Here is a 22,773-nt window from a genome sequence, read left to right as displayed (position 1 = left end):
ACGTTATCTGGCTCCAGAAACTGAGCCAGTATTTATAATAATTCCTAAAAATATTCCCCATTAGGAAGTGACATAGTCATGTGGCATTTAAAATAAAATTTGAAATTACAGGAAAGTCTGGATTAAAATCTATGCACAAGTAAGTATAGTTCCACACCTCTCCACTCCTGCTTGGCAAAAGAAACTATGGAATGCAAATTCAGCTTTTGGGTGTCTGTTATGAAATTTTCTTGCAAAAATGAGTACTTGAAAAGGAACATTTTGATGTGTGCACCTAAAAAGGCTATTTTCTTTATTTCCAAACTGTGAGTTTGGAAATTCCAATTGAGTGACGTTCCAATTTCTATGTCAATTCTAACTTGAACTGCCATCTATATTGTATGATAACCATGGGAATATGCATGCAACATATCACGAAATGCAAGTTGATTAGTTTCTTAAAGTAATTTTTTTTGGTGTATGTTATAGGGCAGGATATTATCTTTGCTTAGTCTTTTCTGGTGTATGATAATGGTTTTATAAAACTTTTGTGATTCACAGAGAAAGAATTGGCAGAGTTATCAACTGATTATTACAGCTCAAGGTTTTCCTGTTTCCTACAAAAGATGCTAACTCGATTTTCCATCTGACAGAGTAGATACAAATCCCAAATTAATTTTTTTCAAGTATATATGGCATAACATTCAATATTATTAATTTTCATATAAAGAAATGAAAAAAATTAGTTTTTTTCACTAAGCAAAAACTTGTGAATAGTACTACAGAACAAATTCCTAATGTTGTGAATATATCCATTTTTTCAGTATTAATTTGCTGAATTATAATATTTTAAAAAATAACTTTTTCTCTATGTCTTTGAAAATGTAAAAAATTTATCCATATAAAAGATATAATCGAGGAGGATATTTTTAGTATAGGATTTAGGCCTCAGGAGAGGAAAAAAATTTAGATCAATGGTTTAGTTAAGTGTCTCAGAGGAGTGCCATCTTAATTTTGAAAATTGTTCACATGAAAGTTTTACTTGAAGGATAGAAGTCCTTTAAACTTTTTTAACAGTCCTTATTCAGTGACACATAATATAAAAATATTCTCTCAATGAAAAGATTCCTATGGCAGAAGATGAGTTATTTTAAAAATCTATCCATATAGACTATGTCTAAAATATTTCTTTACCCTACTTGCATTAAGCTTCTAAACACATAACCCAGACCAGGAAGAATACATTAATTATAAGCTTATGTGAGGTAAAAATTTTCTACTGAGAGACATATTTGTGAAATTATCTTAGTATAAGGTTCCAAATTCTAGAAAAGAAATTCAAGCTACACATTCTTGGTCAGAGCATACAATCAGAGAATCATTTAGGTTGGAAAAGACCTTTAAGATTATCCAGAGCCCAGCCATTAAGTCTGAGGACTGCCAGTGCCATCCCTAGAATGTGTTCCCCAGTGTCACACCTTTTAAAGATCTCCAGGAGTGGTGACTCCACCCTTTCTCTGGGCAACATGTACCACTACTTAACATCTCTTTCCATGAAGAAACTTTTTCCTAAAATCCAATATAAATCTCATCTGGCAAAGCTTAGGACTATTTCCTCTCATCCCATTCCATGTTACTTGGGGGAAGAGACCAAACCCCACCTGGCTACAGGCTCCTTTCAGGTGGATGTCAAGAGCAATAAGCTCTCCTTTGACCCTTCTTTTCTGCAGGCTAAATAACCTTCAGTTCCCTGAGATGGTCCTCATAAGGCTTGTGCTCTAGAGTCTTCAACAGCATAGAATGTTGCAAATTGATCAATAATTTTAATTGACTCTCATTGCACTTTTCTAGTCAACATTGGCATAAAAATGAAAAAAAAATGTTGAAATGTCTGAATTCTTCTTTCTGGGCAGCTCTCTGCCCTATGTATGGATGGCTAATCCATTTCCTTATATTTTTGGAATGTGAATTTTTCTGAAGTTCATAGCCCTCACAATTCCTGTGTCTGCTTTATAATGTTAGACATAGGGTTCAGCCTAATTTGGCAGTGGAAGACTAATTACCATGTAAGAAGGCTTCAACAGAGCAGTCCTCAGAACTCAGTGATATGAGAAGAAAAATTTTCCACTTGTTTTAATGTCATGATCAGTCCTGAAAGCTTTCATAATGTTAAAGCATTGCCTCGGTGCAGTTCAAAAGATTTTATTTCAAGCTAAAAAAAAACCTCTACCATCTTGAGGAGGCCCCTCAATGTTATTATTGCTAACTGGAACTGAAAGTGAGCTGCATCAAGGAAAATTTTTGACCCGGTTGGAATGATAGTTTCCTTATTACCTCCCATGGATTCTAAATCAACTAATCTTTAGCATCTGCTGTAAACATGCACAAAGTCATCACAAAGACATTCAGCCATGCTTCACGAGCTGTAACACCTCCCCACATTCTCTGTAGAGCAGATCCATATAGCTCCAGTATTCCTAGCCCACAGTAACAGCAGGTGCTGCAAAGTTTCCACCCGGCTTGAGAGCCTTGCATGAACATCAGACACTTGCAGGACCCCTATAATGTTCCTGGCATCTTGCCTTGACCTTCCTTATTTTGTGCTTTACTCTCTGACTGTTGGTGGGATATGAGAAGACAAGAACAAAGTTGCATACCTATGCCTGAAGTTCAATCATGAAAAGGATATTTATGCATACTTGTCCTAATTTTGTCCCAATGGTTTCCATCTGACAGAGAATTCCTTTTGTTTCATACAGATGGAATAGAGATGGTAGCTGGTATTGTTTCCCAAACAACCTGTCCTGTGTTTGCAAGTTTTCTTATTAGGCTCAAACTTGTCCATATAAACACAATGTTCCCTTTTTTACTAAATCTTCACATAGTCTCATGTCATATTCAAATTGTGGAATTGTATTTTGAGTATTTTTATAGATAATCAAATCTGGATGTAGTTGCCCCTAGTCTTCTTATATTTATCTCCCCTCTAGTTCCCACTCCTTGCAAAGCCATATTATTTTGCTTCTGAAAAAAAGAAGTAGTGGGAATCTCCTAACTTCTGGCTTTCTACTCCTCTACATTAAGCATAACAGGCTTCCCATGAGTGTGGTTTTCTTCTTCAGTTTTTTTAAGATTTTTCTACTCTTTCAGCATATGTATACATTTCCTCAAACATCTCCTGCTTGGATTTTAATACCTAAGCTACTGCTACTTCCTGATTTCAGGAAACTTTCAAGAAATCGTCTGATATTTCTTTAGTATTAGTCCAGCAGTTTCAACTCATAAATTTGCCAGTATAATGAAAAGACATAGAAATGTCCTCTGCAGCAGAAGTTGATTGTCTCCTTTCTAAATTTTTAATAAACCTTTTGAGGGTGACTTGGTTATTCTGCCTACATGTTTGTGAGATTTTGCTGGCTGTTATATTCTAGTCAAAGGCCTATTCATCATCTAACCTTTCTTTATTAATTTCCTTTCGTATTATATCAATAGAGTGCAGCTTCAGCTGTAATAATGAAATAATCTAATAAATAAAAATGCATACTTTCACATCTATTGAAAAATAACACTTACTTTACAGCCAATATTTCAGCCTTACATCTTACATTTACTATATTCTTATGGTCATGCAACTGATAATCTATCTCTCACTAACACAATCCATGCCCCCAGAGATAAACTATTAAACTCTTACTGTGGAAGAAAACAAAAAAAACAAAGGTGTCTAATATAATTGAATGAGTAATAATGAGTAGCATTCACAATATGAAATAAAGAAGGATCAAGTCATTGCATATATTTTTTTTCTGTGTTTGGTTTGTGGTTTTTCGGGTTGGTTACTTGGTTTGGATTGTTGGTTGGTTTGGGGTTTTTTGTTTGTTTAAGATAGTGCTTTATTTAGACCTTAGGCCGAGTGTTATGTAGGAAGTGTGGAACAAATTCTATAAGATGATCTTAAAGAACTTTACTTACATACTGCACAGTGTCCTGTGCACTCCTCAGGACCTGAACAGGTATTTCTGACAGGTAAGTGGAGAAAAGCTTAAGTGTTTTTATGGTTCTTACATAATTGGAAAGTGTGACAATAAGATACCAGTCTCACATACAGCTGAGCCTGAACAACAGTCCAGATCAACAGTTTGTTTTTATTCATCTTGCTGATCAGGGCAGGAGCAGTATTTGTTTTCAAGGGACATCCATGAGATATGTGTTATAAGAGAGAACTGTAACATTTTTCCTGACCACAAATAGGCATGCATAGGTTGGGTGGTCTTCACTCCATCTGCAAACGTTCAGACCTGGAGCACGACATCATGAGAAATCTCTTTGGTATTTACTCTTCAGAGGGTGCAATTCCTCAGTAAACCACTACACAAATGGACATAAAGGACCATTAGGCATCAAGGGCTTGTTAAAGTCACCATTCCGGTGATCAAGTATTGAAAATGTTGATAACAAGTCTGCATGTATAAAAAAAGTGTAAGATCTATTTGTCATGGAGAAATATTGGCATGATTTGTATAATTTCTGTATTTCTGTCCTAACTGATCCTTCAATTCACATCACCTTTAGTCAGGAGCCACTATTTTCAGAAAGAAAGAAGTATAGATTAAAAAGAATTAGATTGCTGAAGCATTTGCAGATACATATAGTGGATATTTTGGCAGGTAACTTCTATACAGAATAAATTCTGATTATATCTTCAGAAGCATACAGACATTAAAATGATATTTGTACAAGAGATCCACAGAAAATTAATAGTCTATGTGTTTGGAAGTTCACATTATTAATATCTATGTCCAAAAAAAGGTCTTCATTAAATTCTGGTTATAAAATCACTGAGGAATAAAATAATTTACTATTTCTCTATCTTCCCTCTTTATGGCCCTGGCATTTAAGTAAGTCGTAAAGCTAAAACAAAAGTTATGTTTCTTCAACCAAAAGTAAATCAGAAAGGTACAAAATGTTAATAAAAGACTCAAAATATGTGCTTTTTCACATAGAATATGTACTGTTCTTTTTCAGCTGATGAGACATCACTACAGTTCTAGTTCTATTCAAAGTGATTCAATCATTGTGAGAATAAAAGGTAATATTTCTATATTTAATGTGGAAAGGAAATCAAGGAAACCTTGATTCTTTCAATTAAAATAATGAAAGGCATGAAAGAAGTGGAAAGATTGAAAGCCAACATAGATAGTCCTGACTGAGGCTGAAAACAGGTGAATCTTTTCCAAAACCAAATACAGAGTTTTAGCAAATTTAATGCAGACAATATTCATTAAAGGCCTATGTAAGTGCATCTACTTTTTGAAGACATATAATTAGGCAAAGTGAAATTATTCTCTACAAAAACCTTAAAGACAACAAGGATTTTGTTATTAGTAATAGTAACAAAGGCTATTTTAAAGGCATTGACTGGAAATATTCAACGAGTGGGGAAATGTAAAAGAGTTTACAGTAAATACCAAAAGCGGAATAAAAATAGGACCAAGATAAGAAAAAAGCTTTGAATGTTGTCTTCAAGAATTGCAGTATAGAGAATGCATTCTGTGAAAGCTGAATACATTAGCTGAGTTCTCATTCCCTCTAACTTGAACCAGTTCAGCCTATGGGGAGGTGGGTCTCACTTGTATATTCCTTAGAGACAATTGAAAAAAAGAAAACTTTTTTTAGTGAGGAAACTACTGAGACAGCTATTATATTAAAATATGCTTTCAAAAAACTCTGAAGATTCTGAATTTTGCAATATGCTTCTGAAACCTAAACTTTAAGACTGGGTGCAGTTCTTCAGTGAAGAACATGAAGTCTGAAGATTTTAACACCTTCATTTCTCCGTCTGCAGAATACACAGCTATTCTGATTTAAAGTGTGTTAATGTAGCTCATGCTTATTTCATATTTACTTAATTAAAGTATATCCTAAAAGAGAAGGAGCTTTGGTATTGCTTGGAAGAGAAGTGAAGAGAAGAACATCGTGTACAACCAGGACTTCACAGGCTTTTGTAAACACTCATTTTTTTTAGCACATTTTATATTTATTTTTTTTTGTTTTGATACCTACTATTGTGCAAAAGAAGAAAATCTATTGGTGTTTTTTAGGTTTGCTGCTTGGTTGGATTTTTTTGCAGGTCAGAGATTGATTTCCATTTTACATAGCAAACTACAGGCTGTTCACCAGGCAACTGAGAAAATGAGTAGTCACGGTGAGAAGGAAATCCAGAGAATTTTTTAAGGACTTACAAGCTTTTATTTCACTATTTCTTTCTAATCTTTAACACTGGGACCTAATATTAATAATAAATATTTTTATGTCCTGTATGCCCACAAGACCCAGAATTCAGACTTCTGCAGAAGTTTTTTTGCAGATGTTGTACAGGAGAAGAGGAAAATTTTCCCTTCCAGTGTTTTTGCATAAACATAGAAAAACAGGGAGATGTGGAACTGGCTAAAAATTAGATTTCTGTGCTAAAACAGACACATGGTATAGGGTGCTTTTTTGTTCTTAGTTAAATAGTTTCACCTGAAGAACAGCTGCTTCCTCCAGTGGGACCAGACTGACACTGGAATTGCTCCAATGCAACCAATGTACATCTGTTTTCAAAAGAAGATGTAATTCATATCTGCCTACCTGGGCATTTTCAGGGGAAGATGGAGCATCTGGAAATTAAAATTGTATTCACATTTAAGAAATGCCAAGAATATGTAAACAGCTTGATGAAAGAACAGAGGGGAAAATGGTAGAGTCTGCAGATACAAGGAATCAATGATTACAACTTCATGATATTCGCAAATAAATATTCTGCATTCACAGCTCCAAGTGTCTCAATACCATAGAGAGAACAATGGAGAGGGTTAGTTAAAAATTAGTATAAATTTTACAATATCTAAGACAAATTTCTCCTATGCTGAAAAACTATTTCAGAACATTAAAATTTCTAATATTTGATAATAAAAACACTGTAACTACAAGAACTAAGTACTGCGCTGCCTGTTCTGCTTGAAGTAGCACTGATTTGAGGTGGCAGAAATAAGATTTATTAGACAGGATGATTAATGGGAGTACAAAAGTTGGGGAAAGAGAGGCATGAGGGTGGGTTGGAGAGGGGTGTGCCTGTGGGGAGCACCAGCTCAGCTTCCCCCTTCCTTGCACCTGGGGACATGGGACCACCACAGCCATCCAGCTCTGGAAGGAGAGACATCCCACTGCAAATGGCTCTGGCGGGGAGTAGTGAGGAATCTCATAGGTCCTGAAGCCTACCAGATGTGGTCATCTCCAGGAGAAAGAAGAGTGCAGTAATCACTTTTCTTTTTCTTTGTGTTAGTCATGTAAAAAACCCAGTCATCAAACAGAAAATGTAAAGCATGATTTAGATATCAGAACAGTACAAGTAAGCACTAAAAATAAATATTCTCCAGAATTTAATCACAGACTCATTTAAGGTTAAGATCTCTGAGATCATCGAGTTCCAACTTTGATCACTACCTTGGCAACTAGACCGTGGCACTGGTTGTCATGTCCAGCTGTTTCTTGGACATCTCCAGGGTGACTCCACCACCTCCCTGTGCAGTCCATCCCAATGTATTACAATCCTTTCCATGAAGAAATTCTCCTGAGGTCCAGCTTGTACCTCCCCTGGTACAGTTAGAGGCTATCTCCTCCTGCCCTGTCACTTGTTGCCTGGGAGAAGAGGCAGAACCCCATCTCACTACAACTTCTTTTCAGGAAGAGAGAGATAAGGTCTCCCCAGAACCTCCTTTTCTCTAGGCAAGGGAGGGTGCTTTTGGACAGTTGTGTAGTTTAATATTCACTTTAGTAGCATATTGAAGCTTAAAATCCTTACTAAAAAGATTTAATTCTGTAAAATATATCAGAAATCAAGGAATCTTTATATTATTTTAGGATTCTAGTGTAAAGACTGTTTCCAGCTGCATGAAGTAAAGTCATTAGACCACTGTAGCTCTGACCTGAGCACTAACACAGGGGAAAAAAATTAGGGATCCAGTGCCACTTTATAGTCCTGCCATCCTCCACAGATGTGGCTTTATTTCTGATCCATACTTAGAATGACATACTGAAGAGTGGATAGCAACACTGTTGTAAAAGTTAGTTTTACAACTAACTTTCCCTTTTGTAAAATGCCCTTAGCATTCACAGTATGAAATGCATTTGCCTATCCTGATTGATGAATTAAACAATGGCAAATGTATGCCTAAAAGGAATTTTCTACTAATTAGTTTTTAAGACAAAATCCTACTTCACATCACTGTTTTCTCTCTATAGTTAAAATTATCTTAATTCATTAATACTGGCAAAATTGCTGACTCCCCTTCCCAATGCACTAGTATCTGCATATGCACACTTTTATTCATATTTAATTTTAATTTTAAATGTATGCTGAAACCTCATCAATATTTGTAGCTAACCTTGCCAAGATTTCTCAAAATTGTGTTCTCATATATCTGTAGCGGTTTTCTATATAATTTCCAAATTTGCTTTCTTTCCAGAGTAACAGTGACCTAGTAAAATTTCCCTTGTGGTTGTTCTTACATGAGCTCTGTATAAAGAAAACAACACATCCCTGGACAATTCTGGTTCGATAGGAATTTAGAGACAAAATACAATCAAGTTGTATTACAAAATCTATGGATATCTCCCTCATGACAAATGAAAGGAATAGGCATGGAGCCGTGTCTCTGAGCAGAGGGACACACTGCACTTGTGTCTGGAAGGGGAAACAAGGGAGGGAGTAAGCTGGGAGCGTTTTCACTTCTACTCATCTGGAAATTCATCACTTCATCTGTTTGCTACAGCAGAGCAGAGCATTACATTCTCCAGAGCATTTCATGCGGCTTCTATGTAATCAATGAATGAAAAATCACAATGTTACAACAAGAGATGCATTTTAGGGTAAATATCTCTCACATGGATTCTGCTTGAGCATCTGATAATAGAGCAGGTTTTGGTTTTATTTTTTTTTGCTGGAAAACAAAAAGCTTGTATTAAGTTGTTGTGCCTCTTATTAAAGTTAAAATTTTATCAAGCATATTTACTGATTAAAAACAAAAAGAAAAGGGTTTTGTGCCCTTCCATTTCTGAATCAGCAAAAAAATTAGAATTAGAATTAGAATTCACTTTCTAGTGCAAAAGAACATCTTCATGGACTTAAAAGTGTGAGATAAATTTAGGGTAAAGCAGTAGTTGTTCTGCTCCAACTCATAGGATGCAGTCAGCCATCTAGTCATGGAGCTGGCCCAGAGAGGCAGGGTTCAAATTCAACATCTACCACAGATCTTTTGCTATAAAAGTGTTATACTAACACTCCTGGTAAAAAAAAAGCAGACAACCAAAAAAACTCCAACAAACCAAATCAACAGTAAATATATAAAAGAATCAATCTAATTTTGGATGCCTCCCTGTAAAATGCTCTCATTTTCTACTCCTATGATGAATGGTGATGCAAAGAACTTCCAGGAAAAAGAGAATTTTAACGTTTTCCTTAGAAAAAGCCATTGAAATTATACTAAATTTTTATGTTGTAGTTACAGTTTAAATATTGGGATTCTAAACTATTCAATGTATATAACCTGAACTGTACCATATGCATGGGTTGTCACCTCTTTGGGGTGTTAAGGTGTGTCCCACACCAGATGTGTTCAGGTACTAATACAGCTGACTTCAGTAAGAGTTGTACAGATAGGCCTGAAGTCAAAATTGAAGTCCTACCTGCTACAGGAGGAAAAGGTCAGTGCAAAATAAGGACCTTAACATTTGAATATCTGTATTAAATTATGCCTCTAGAAACAGTAAAATAGTTACCAGAAAACTATATTTATGGTAATTGTGTCAATTGTGATCAGCCTCTGAGCAAGGACTGAAACAAGATTTAGCCTTCCTGACATGCACAGAGAGCCACAACTTAAATCTACATAATGGAATATAGGAAAAAATTGAGCTAATTTACATACCAAAGGAGGCTACAAAGGTTTAGATTGATTGTGCCTTTGACAATTTGACTCCAGGCAAAGGTACAGAGATACTTTTGAAGTTGTGAGAACATAAGCACGTAGAGGGAGTAGCAGGTCTTTGTTCATTACATATTTGTAAAGGATTTTTTAAAACTATCTTTGAAGATACAAAGAGGAGACTTCTCCAGTGAGAAAGTTTTTCTGTGCCTGACATTTAATAGTTTCCTTTCTTATGGTAAATGCCTTTGCATGGCACCAAGCAGAACTTCTAGACCAGATACAAGATCATACTGTGCTCTCAGACTTATTCCAAAAGAAGGTCAAATCTGCCCCTGGACTCAAGTGAGGCTTATTCAAGACTTAAAGGCACAGCTTTTTCATTCTGATTTGTAAGGATAAAGCTCAGCACTGACTATGATTTTGAGCAACTGAACTGATTTGAGTGAAAGTATAACATAGGTAAGTTTTAGCACATGAACTATTAGTGATAAAAAAAAAAAAAAAAAGGTAACGCCTATGTTTTTTTTCTCTTTAGCCTCCTCTACATTGCATGACCTGTTTTGTTAGCTCATCTCTTTTACTCAAAATATACTGAGTCTAAAGAATAATGCAGCTACTTACAGTGTGCTTTATGATTTTGTCTCATTATGTTTTGCATTTAGAGGAGGGGGACAGAAATGAATCAGAGACAATGAAGAAAAGGAAAGAACATGAGACAAAACAAGATCTGTCAGCAGCGTCCTCTGGTATTTCTGCTACCTAGTGGTGTCACTATCTCTACCATTAGTCAAAGATTTGGTAGCCATGTACTTGCTTCACAATTCCCAAAATAGACTTTCTTACATAAATCAACTGTGCTGTAGGCACATATTAGGAAAAAAACCAGAAGCTAAATCTTGCTGGTCCCTTTTGACCGCATAGAGCTTAAACACACTCCCACTCAGGAATCTAAAGTCTGAATGGCTTGTTCCAATGCACTGAAGGAAGACATACTATATAAAGGTACAGGGATATGACTAAAATATTAAATATTTTTAAAAATGTTTTAAGTTGACAAGAGAACATGGTAGCAGGATCATATGAATAATAAGCATGGCTGCTTGTCCATAGCTTTAAGCTAAGTGTTTATATGTAATGACTTTATATCTTACTTCTTGCTGGTGTACTTCATGTGCTGTGTGACCAGTCTGCTCTGTCAATGTCAAGCACAAGGATATGAAGCCTCTCTGTCTCTGCAACTTCTCTTTGACCATACCTTTGGTTTGCTTTTAAATCAGTAAAAAACTGTGTTCCTCTTTTACACCTCTCTGAAAACATTTCAGTATTATTGCTCAACAATCCTCCTTTTTAAGACCCACTAAATTGAAGCTGCAGTAGGGGAATATAGGCAGGGAACAAAATTGCTGATGCTTTTTGAATCATAAAGTTTTCTATAAATGTCATTTTAAAAAATGCCCTTTAAAATTTAAGATAAATTTAAGAAAACCCTGTGCTAAGGACCATACTTTCACAATATTACAGTTTTCCATTACTATTTATAGAAATCACACTTATTTAAACAACAAAAAAAAAGCTATGATCAAGTGTAAGTAGTTGCACATTATTGTTGTGGAAAGAGTTAAATCTTAAATCACTGAATTGTTGGAAATCACTGGCTAAGGAAATGCAGTCAAATTAGGGCAGCCTTTTTTTTTTGAGAGTATAGCCTGTTTGCAAATGCAAAGAATCTGTTCCTAATTTCAATTTATTTTACTATTTGTACTCAATTATTATCTTATTTATACCAAGGCCTAATGAGGATTAAAAAAAAAAGTAGATTTTTTCCCCTACCCTTGAATAAACATTACGTGAAAGAAAATGAGCTCTCTCAGTTATATATTCTTACAGGATGCAGTGGCCAAGAACCTAATTTAGACATAGCACTATATTTGTTTAATAAATCATTTAACTTATCAAGAGAATTTATATTTAAAATAAATTTTTCCTATTTAACCTATTTCTATTATCTAAGTATGTAAATATAAGCATATAAGCAATTTTTAACTGCTGGGTTTGTACCATTTTAATTGAATTAAAATTTCCATCCTAATGAAGCTTGACAGAACCCACAAGTAAAAATGAAACCATTAGTTAGCAAAAGAGAAATGCACCATTTACCATTCTCCAGCATTAAAAAAACCAACAACAAAAACAACCCAGTATGAAAAAGCTAAGAATCAAGATAAAGGACTCCCAAAATACATAACGTTTTATTAGACAGATATTTAGAGTATATTTTTCTTAAAAGGCACAAATTTAGTGAGAAGGGCTGTATTTGGTTGCCATATTGGTCACCTTTTGGAAAAAGAATGATAGATGACATTTGCAAAAATCTTGAAAATTGCTATTTTGAAATCCAGGTTTCTTGTTTGTTGATTTAAATCATGACTAAAATTGGCAGTCTAAAAGTCCTTTCAATCATTTAGGTTTAAAGCAAATCATTAAAAGTAAGCCTCTACTACTGTAATATGGTTTACCTGGTAAAATTTGTAGTTTGCATTAGTTCAATCTTTTTAAACAGAGAAGAAACCAGTGACTGTCATCATCAGAAAGGAAAAAGCTTTTCATTTCTGTAAATGGATGAGCTGCTTCAAATGGGGTAACTCTGATTTGTTTCTCTCTCCTCAGTATGTCCTGAACTGAAACCAGACCTGTATTATGAAACATTTTAAAGTAAAACAGTTTCTGCTTTCCAGAACTGAGCAGTAAAAAGAGAGTAAATCTGCCTCTTACTCAGTATTTATATTGCAGTCAATGGGTGAAAGTACTCAAAATATTTCTAGACTAGATTTTTTTCAATGTTTAGGTCTCTGAAGATATAGGTTGAGACTTCTGAGAATGTAAGTAGTTGCACAGATTTCATATTTAGGTCAGTGGTAACTGATTTTCCCAATTACTTGAAAACACTAGTAGGATTTTAAAAGCATTTCTCAATATATAAGTAACATTAAAATATGCTCCAAATACTTCAGATCACAAGGTTCTGTGTGATATTTCAAAAAAAAATATTGAATAAATATTCAAACCTACAGTCCAGCTGTTTGTCCACAACAGGAGCTAACTGAACACACACAGTTTTAGCCTGTCATGTACTAGCACGATGCATTAGCTTGCTTCTCTGGTTAACAGGTTTTCAGTCTTCCTGCTCTCCAGAGCTAAAATCCTGACTGGTTTATAGATTTTCAGCCTTCCTGCTCTCCAGAGCTCAGCCCCTGACTCTCTAAGGGGCTACCTAAAGCAATGAATTGTGTGTAAGAGTTGCCTTGAACCAACTGAAGGTGCATAAATACTGTATCAGCTTTGAGTAGAGTTGTCCACAAATCCTTAAAGTCAAGCTAACCATGCTTGCCTCAACAGGCTATGTATGAGAAAACACCAAGGGCTGAAGCCAAACCAGCATGGTTGTACAGGCCCACAGTCACAGGAGAATATGATTTTTAAGGAATTTCGGTAAGAATTTGGAGCTTCTGTTCTCCACAAAGATTTTTCGCTGGCAGACCTGGGTTTTCTGACTTCTTTTTTTTACTTTGTGTAATTAGGCTGTTGTTCTGAACTAGAACAGATAGATTCCTTCAAAAAGCATAGCTAAAATTGTTGTATTTTCCTTACCCTGCTGTAATAGGTATGCAATCTTCTTCTTCATCAACATTGAAAGGCAGAGAAAGAAGGCATCTTTTCATTTTGAAAATTTGCTAGGTGCTAACATATTCTATATAAACATCCTAGCTCCAAGCATAAACAGCAGTAAGAAAGGAGGGTAAGAAACACCTCTCATGCCTTTAGTCATCGAAATGAATCATCTAATCCAATTCATTCATCTAGGCCCCTGTTGCAGTCAGCACAACTGGCACATCTAGCAGCAACTCATGAATTATCATAAGTAGCTATCTGCCTCTTGCTTCTAGTGTGCCTTCATTAAACATTTTGCCAATTGATTACCTCTGTTAGCTTCTGACCATCACACTCATGAAATAATTGGGATTTTACCCTCTAGCTCTTATGTGTTATTTCTCATACCTTAGTAGTTTCATGTCTATTAATATTCAAGCATACACATCATTTTGCCTTTTAAAATGGTTTATATCTTAAAACTTTTCATAGTTATCCAATAGCCTGAGAAAAGGGCTGAAATGCAGAAGCTAATTTTGATTTTATCACTGACAAGCTGTGTGTAGCCTTGGGGCTAGCCTGTCTCCTTGCAGCCTGCTCCCAGACAGAGGAAATATGTAGTTGCACGGCTCTCAGCAGCAAAATAAGGACCAAACTGTGACTCATTGTCACATTTCTATTTGACTCCTGCTTCTCTCTTGCTCCACTGGGGAAATAAGTTGTGGCAGACAAACAGCTGGCACAGAAACCTTGTCTTTCTCCTCTCCTCACCTTCCTGGATTAGATCAGTGCACAGTCTCCAGAGCATTGCAGCAAGCAGAGCTGAGTCTCTGTTCATTCTTCCCTGCGCGGGAGGATGAAGTGTCAGGGGATGCCCATCAACCTTGCACTGTGACCTGCAGGAGATTGGGCTAGAAAGGACCAGCTATAGGGCTGGTGCTGGAGCTGCTGTGCACACAGATTAAGCTGTACATTGGCAGAAGCCATTTCTCAGAGGTGTCAGCCTTTTGCTGTTCGTGTTTCAGTGGTGGCAGCTCCAACTACATCTGCCACTGAGTCCAGTCCAATCCCTGTGCTCACAGACACAGTGGAGTAGCATAGTTTGAGACCCATGGCTTTTCAGACAAAGCCTTAAGTGGACCTCAGAAAGATCCTGGCTGCTACAAGAATAGTCAGTAACTGCTTAAATGTAATAATAACAAGAGCAATAATTACTATTAATTTTAATAATATGACTAATACTAATAATAATATTAGATCCTGAGAGTATAGAAAATACATAGTACTTATTCCCTGTACTGAGTCTTTGTACTTTTTTTTATACAATTTTAAGGACTTCCATTTTTTAATAGTACATTTCTGTGATGGCAATGACATGTAATAGGAGAATGCTGAAGATAATCCTCTGGAATCTTCTCTTAAATACTTGACAGCTAGAGACATAGGTCCTGCCAACTTTCTAAGGACATTTATGAATTGCTGTCTTCAGGGATCTCATTTTGTCTTTCACAGTGTACATTTCACCAGTATTTCCACAACTAACAATTTGTAGCTGTGTGAAAGAATAAGTAGCACATGTGGGTTTTGGTGCAAGTAGGCAGTGGAGGGCTTATTGGCTACATATTTAAATTACTTAATCTCACTGTCATTATCATGCTGTTGACCTGAAAGAGCTCCCCACTGCCCCTGTTCTTCTCTGGATAGATTGTTGTCCTGACACAGGCTGTCAGAAAGAGAGCCCTGAGATGTGCAGCAGCACACCCTGCCAGCCCTGGGCCAAATCTCTGAACCAGAAAACTCACTGTCCTGCATCTCTGCTGTGCCCTGCTCTCTGATGTGTCGGGATGGTACCCCCAAAGGCAAGGAGCCCAAGAGTCTGCCTCTGTGACTGACAGTGGAAAAAAAGTTATAAATACCTATTGCAAGGAGCAAGTGGTTTAGTTGTAGCAAAGTCATGAAGAGCCCAGCAAATCATGGGCTGGGAGGTGGTATGGAAAACAAAATAAATTGTAAAAACAAAATCAATCTTGTGAAGTAACAGGTAGTTAAAAAGCTTTTTTTTTTTTCCAAACTACATGTTGCTGAAGTTTATATCTAAACTTTCAGGTTGTGAGTGCCAGTACTACCCCCAGAGGAAAACAAACTGCAGTGAAACATTAGCTTCAGGCTGAATTCTTACTTTATGCCATAAATAAAATTTCCGTCTTGTGGATACAGTGTCTAAAAATCAGTCAATCACTACAAGTGCATTCCAAGTACATGAAATCAAAATAAAACTAAGCCAAATATTACTAAATTAAACTAATTATATAGTTTATTTCCCTGTCACGTGGAAGGTCAGTTTACTGGGGAGCTGATGTCCCTTATCATCTAAGTCTATGCTTTGTACAAAAAGCCCCAGAGAAGACACATACTGTTACAGCTGTAAAAATACTCCTGTAAAACACTACAAACAAAATTTTAAAAAATTCAGACCCTACTTTCCTTCATTCAATGGTTTTTTGTTTCATTCTAGAGTCTATAATTTTCTTTCTTTAATAAGCTCAATGACTGAAAAGTCAAACCGGTTGTAAAGTTTTATATTTTTTTTCCATTTATTTTGGACAAAAAATCTCACTAATTTGGTTATTTCACAGATTTGCCTCATAACAGCCAGAAAATAACCAATGTTTCCAACAAACCTTGTTAAGAATATCTAAATAAACCAGTGTTAGTAGCTGGGTTAGGGCTGTCAGGCTGAGCCACCTGTTTTGGCAGTACATGCAGCCAGAAGTAAATTATAGATCAGTCCAACTGCTGATTAAAAATCACATTGCTTCCCTGATGTGGCTAACCAGACATCAAGCAAGGACTATACTACTTGACACAGTCCTAACAATAGCCCTTAAGAGGGAACAGGATCACTTTCTAGTAGCACTTAATGCAGATCCTCTTACATGAGCATGAACAATAAAAAATGGAAGATGAAAACAACACCTTTCATGCACTGAAACACCACATAATCTTGAGAAGCAGAATAAAGTAAATCTCAGAAGACTGTTTAAAAGCATTTCTTGTATTTTTGTCATTATTAAATTCAGATAAAGAGTGGAAAAAAATTTGGAGTAAAATTCAACTAAAATATTCAGTATTAAAGAGGGTTGCATTTAAAATACATCCCCCCTTCTGACTTCAGCTGATAAAATATTGTTATGCATCTAAAATGTACTTTAAATATGAATGGTCAGGAAATGTTAAACTACATGAAACCTTCACATTTTAGAATATGTATTTGTTGGTTAGTACAATTGCTTTTCATTTTTGCAGGCTGACATCTGGCATATTTATTTCAGCACCATTTTCACTGACTCCCTTAGAAGTCTACCTAAATAAGGATAGAAGAAGGGTTTTTTGCCTTTTACCATTCAGTAACTTCACGTACACTTCAAAAATACTCTGTGCACCCCATGGAAAAATCAGGGCAAACAAATTAAGCTGTTCTGACTCTGGTAAATCTCTGATTATAAGGGACTACCAAAGCTGTTTACTGAGCAAAGGCTTGAGAATAAAACTCTGAACTTCAGACATTCCCTGTTTGTATCACTCTGATGGAGGTGCCTAAATAATGGTGTTCTGCAAATGAAACTAAGGTTATTTTTAGAGGTGTACAGAGAACTTTTTTCAGTAACTCGTAAAAACTCAGGCTACAAGAGTGAAAAAGTAAAGGAGAGAAGAAAAAACAGGAAAGAAAAAGAGAAAGGAATGCGGAAAACAAAATTAAATTATCCTGGAGCGAAAACATAATTTGCTAAGAACAACAAATCATTTTGACAGGCCACTTCACTTATACTGTTAAATCACAAATCATTTTTTGTTAATTATATTTGAAAAGAGTTACTGTACCTTCTGCTGTAATCTCGGCCATGGTGATGGTAAGAGATATTCTGTTTAAAAGGTCAAGATTTACTGTGGCACCTTAGATAGTACTTCTGGGCTGCTGACTCTCGCAGGACTTGCAGGATGAGAAGGAGGGAGGTCCTCTGCTTTTTCTAATTGTGTTCCTTCTTCTTTTATGCTCTCTGAAATGTCTGTTTCCTCTGCAGACCTGGCCTCCCAGAACAACCCAAGGCCTTCCAGAGGCAACACTTAAAGCTCAGTCTAAAGTATCAGCTTCTAACAAAAATAGCCATGCCTCAGAGTGAACCTTCAGCACGGTTTTCTAATATCCTCAGAACCATGCACACCAGAAATAAAATACAAAAAACCACAGCTCTAAATAGGACAGGAATGCACAGAGAGGCAACAAAAATCACAAGAACTGGGAAAGAACTGTTCAACGCTCCTACAGCCTTGCTAGCATAATTGCAGTTCTTTGGGGGGTATGTCAGGAAACATGAAATATAGAGTTCAAAGTAACCTTATCCATCCCAGTACAACTTTATTCTTAGCACACTCAGTGCTTAGCACATTCTTCCTGGCCTTATATGGCTTGGGGAGGGTCCTATGAAGCTCACCGCTGACTAAGGGGGAGGGTAAATTTAGGTGATTTTCTCCACTTAGAATCTTAGTTGCAGTTCAGAACCAATTAAGATAGCAATTTGAACCAAGAAAATTGGCTTGGATTTTTTTTTGTCCTTTTCTGATTTGCTGTAATTATCACATATACCTGTGGAGTTCATCTAAGTATTACAGAACACTTAAAATTTTAATAGTAATATTTTATGTAGTCTAGATACAGGAAGGCAACATGTAAAAATATTAAGTAGACAAGACTTGATTTTATGGGTCTGATTAATGGAAATCTTTAAGTAGCTCAAAAATTCTGTAATTTTTAAAAAGGTTTAATAAAACTGAAAGCAAGTAGATTCTTAAAAGCATTTAGAGAAAGTAAAATGTTAACAATTCAAATAAAAACAATTAGTTGAAAACCTGAGCAATCTTTTCCTTGGACTGCTTGCGATTCCACAGCTGTAGAATTATGTATGGGGTCAATAGGTTGAAAATGAAATTAGCAGAAAAGCCAGCATACCTTTACGTAAATGTCATGGTCACATGAAACCAGAAACCACCTTTAACAGCTCTGGCTAGGGAACCTATAGTCACCTTGTCTCTGCTACATTGCTGGCATTTACACTTCTCATCTTCCTCCCAGGAGATATTGGCACCTGGCTCTGTGGCAAAGTGTGGGGAAAGGAATCTATTTATCCAATGCACAAGATGCAGAAGCAAAGGTTCATTGAACAGCAAAATCACCACCAGGTTTTTCCTCTTCCCTCTACCCTTAACACATTTCATACCTGCCACCTGTCTGAAAATGCTAGCTTTTTCTAGACAAAGCTTGCAATCAGTGCTTGAGCCTCTTTCTTCTTTAGCTCTACTAACCTAGTATTTTGCACTGACAAGGTTTGATTATTTGATGTTAAGTACACAGCATTTTTCTGATCATCCCTCTAGCCCTCTGTTTGCTCCTTTAGCCTGTTCTTCAGTAGATCCTCCTTACTAAAGCTGATAAAGAGATTTCCTGTAAAACCTTATTTCTTCAAAAATACTCTTTCATGAGTATCAGAATGGTCTGAGGAGTCACATTCACATATCAACAAAGCAGCTGCCCACAAAAGGTCAGTGGTTAGTAAAGGATGCTAAGGCAAATCCCTTGTTCTTATTCATTATATCTCTTCTGCTGAAGCAGTTCCATTTTTATGAACAGTTAAATATTTGGGGTCACCAATGTTTTGACAGCTTTACTACTTGCTTAAGATGTGAAATAGATCATCTGAATACCTGAAGCACAGAGCTAACCAATCCTGAGAAGTCAGGATTTTTTTTCACTTGCATTCCTATTCAAATTCAAAACATAATAAAGTCTTCATTTTGGAACATGGGGAGAGAGATAAATGGGGAAAAATTAATGTCTGAATCTTTTCTTGTTTTATGTAGCAAGATCCCGAGATTGTGGACTATGCCCATGTCACTATAGGACACGAAAGAACACAAGCTCACACTGCTGTTCTTAAGGTGAAGAAAAAAGGGAGGTTTATTTTCTGACTCCAACATTTATAGTTTTCTAAAAGTGACAGTGGATTGGAGGGTGATGGTGACACCTCTCCAATGACACTGGTTAAACCAACAGTCTATCAACTCTCTCCTCCTCCATAAAGAAATGTAAAACAATGAGTTATTTACAGAAAGTGTGCGAGAAAGTTCACTAAAAGAATGTCAACATCAGAAGGCTTAGAAAATCTTAAAAAACCAGAGTGACATGGCGAGACATAGGTGTTTGTATAACTAACTATATGTGCATGATTGCCTGTCCCTCACCACTTTACATTGCAGCTCCTACCACCTGCCCTCCTTTCCCCTCCTTACTCCCTTGTTACTATTTATGCTTACCCTCAGTCATGGCCTGTTGTTCTGAAATCAAAATATAAGAGTAGAAGAAGCGAGAGAATCCAATTTTAAACCAATTTTCCACAACATCAGCCCAGCAGCCAGAAAGAGAAGTGGTTGGTACCCTCTCATACCCTCCCTTGTATGCACAAAATATTCATTCTGGGAAGCAGGCTAAAGATGACATATGCACCAATATCTTACATATATGTATATATATGTATGTATATCTTACACATATATATGTGTATATACTTATACACACATAAAGTGTGGCTTTAGGCAAATGTATTGGAAGTTATGCAGTTGCTCCCTTTAAGGAGGAAAAAGTCAAGGGATCTGAGTGTCATATTTACTAGAAATAATCACAGCCTTCATGAAAATACACAGAACTAAAATAAAAGAAGTTATGTGTGTGTGCATGTATGTTGAAACTGAGAAACAAACATTGCCATCTGGAAATTATAAAGAATATCACATTTATTCTTTAGAAGTCTAAGCAACCAAAAAATCTGAAAAACTTTTAAGGGCAAGTTCAAAGTTTTTTTCAAAATCTAAAAACTTTAGCTCCTGATTCAGTTTAGGAGTTTCTTTTAAACTAATCTGTGAAACTCACAGCATGCAGTAACTGAAAAATTTATACCAATCTTCTTGCAACAAAGTAAACATATTTTCCTGACCTAGTTTATATGTTGAAAATTTCATTTTAGTGGGAACCTTTTCTGCCTAACCTGACCAGAAATATTCTTTTGTAAGATGTCCTCTCTCCTTGCTCCTCAAACAACATGGAAAATGAAAAATCTAAAACTACTTTGGTTCTTGCAAGTGATGTCTAAACCTGGACACACACAAGTTTCTCATAGTTTCTTCTGATTATGCCTTGGGCATAATGAAAAAATGCTCTTGCCTCAAGTTAGCAATAAATATCCTGCTCCTGCTCACAGGGGTTACATGGTAAATGAGCTGTCCTGGGATCAGTTCTCACGTTCAGTGGTGGGAAGGGAGGGGGGGAAGTGCAGAAACAGCTACACCCTCGCACCAGATTTCTCAGATACACAAGTCTGTGTTAGACAAAATAAAATGACAGTTCTCTTTTCTCTATAGTTGCCTGATAGGGAAAAAAGTGACAATACTAGGAAGAGGGGAGAAGGACATACTGTATACTGCTACTAATGTCTGCATGTAGCCACATGCCTTGATCTCAGATAATGCATATTTCACTAAGAACCCTGACTGATGGAACAAAGTGAAGCACTTACTTGAGCAATTTTTTTAGGAAAATGCCAGAGGTTTAGTATTTGTCAGACTCTAACGCAAACTCCTGCTTATTTGTGAAAAGTTTGCTTGTTCATATAATTAAAGTAGGAATATACAAATACTTTGAGGTGATTTTTGGGTTGCCTTGATGATATTACTAAAAAGGGAATTAGGAGAGACAATAGTTCACATGAAATTATGAGGTAAGAGAGGAGAGATTTTGATACTGATATAAGAAAGTATTGGAGGAATTGAGTATAACAGTCATTCAACAAGAAAATGCAGGACAATATTTGAGTTGTCTGCTAACATGTTACTGATGAATTCTCAGAGTTCAGTCCTACTGAGAATCAAACTATTCCTAAGAAAAGAGTTTTGTACCCCAGTGCATGCTCAGTAGCACAGCTGGGTCAAGGAAAGGGAACTTAACTTTAACACTGATACATCCAATGATCTCCGCAGACCACATGGGAGTATGTTGTTATCAGAAATACCCAGCAATCAACTGATAAGAACTAAATATAGGATGAAAGTATAATGCCAAGGAGAGGGTGAATGTTCCTGAATCTAGTGAGTAACAAAGACATATGCAGAAGCAAATATAGGATTAGAATGATGTCTGCCAACTGAGCTTTGATGTGCGTATAAAGCTGGTTTGCCCTGAAATAGACTTTTACTTTTTATGCTTTATTTTTGTTTAGGAATACTATTACTTCTAGATGAGTTTTTCATTCAGCCCCACTAGTAATACCATGTTTTCCAGTGTGAATAGGAACACACATTCTGGTGCCTTTGTAGTCTTGATCAGTCAAAGATGTAGCTGTGACTTTCTATGGACCATTACACAACTCTCAAGTAATTTTTTTCCCTGTGTGATTGATATTTCATAATTAATGGTTGCAAGATTTTTTGAATCAACATGGCAAATATATAGGCATATTCTGGATATTCTGAAGCACACACAAAATACAGATCAAAGCAAGACCTTGGTATCACATCAGATCTAGGTTAAATCTTGGCACATATATGTTTGTCTCATAAATCAATGTTGTTGCACCATATTTCAGAGAATTGCATACACAGTACCTTTAAAAAGTTTTTATTTAATATGTAGGAGACAGTAGGTTGAACTCCATAGTAGATCTGTCCTACATTTAGTGTGAACTACTGACAGACGGATAAGGAGCTCTGTCCCTGTAGGCTGACTGGTCTGAATGCAAATCAGCCTCTGCCTGGGGACAGCTGATAAGCACACTGGGGTCACATCACCTTGGCACTCTGAGCTCATTAAAGGACACTTCCAAAGCTATATGATAGAAACACAGCAGGTACAAAAGAAAATATCTATGACACTGACTGTTCTGCTTTACTATGGTTGATATCACTCTTAGTCATTGTACTGCAAAACTGCTGAAGTAGCTTCAGTCAAGGTGTGTGAATAATGAACATTTTCTAACGTCCAAGAAGGCCAACTGATTATAAAACTACTTCTAGGAAACAAGAACATCCTACTTAGTCTTCTTGCAAGCTGGCCAAGAAGGCTGTCTATGGCAGG

The 22,773-nt window shown here is 36.3% G+C and overlaps 1 protein-coding gene across 1 annotated transcript in view; it reads right to left on the bottom strand.

Moving 5' to 3' along the window:
- Window positions 1-22,773, bottom strand: part of TRDN (triadin) — a 272,472-nt gene that overhangs the window by 198,960 nt on the left and 50,739 nt on the right. The window contains 1 exon segment of the mRNA XM_058019925.1: window positions 18,668-18,677. Within this exon segment, the coding sequence (XP_057875908.1) occupies window positions 18,668-18,677 (10 nt within the window).

This window comes from Melospiza georgiana, chromosome 3, assembly GCF_028018845.1.
Source record: "Melospiza georgiana isolate bMelGeo1 chromosome 3, bMelGeo1.pri, whole genome shotgun sequence".
Taxonomy (NCBI): Eukaryota; Metazoa; Chordata; class Aves; order Passeriformes; family Passerellidae; genus Melospiza; species Melospiza georgiana.
The sequence above is the reverse complement of the archived record's forward strand: the minus strand, read 5'-3'. Positions and strand labels throughout refer to the sequence as shown.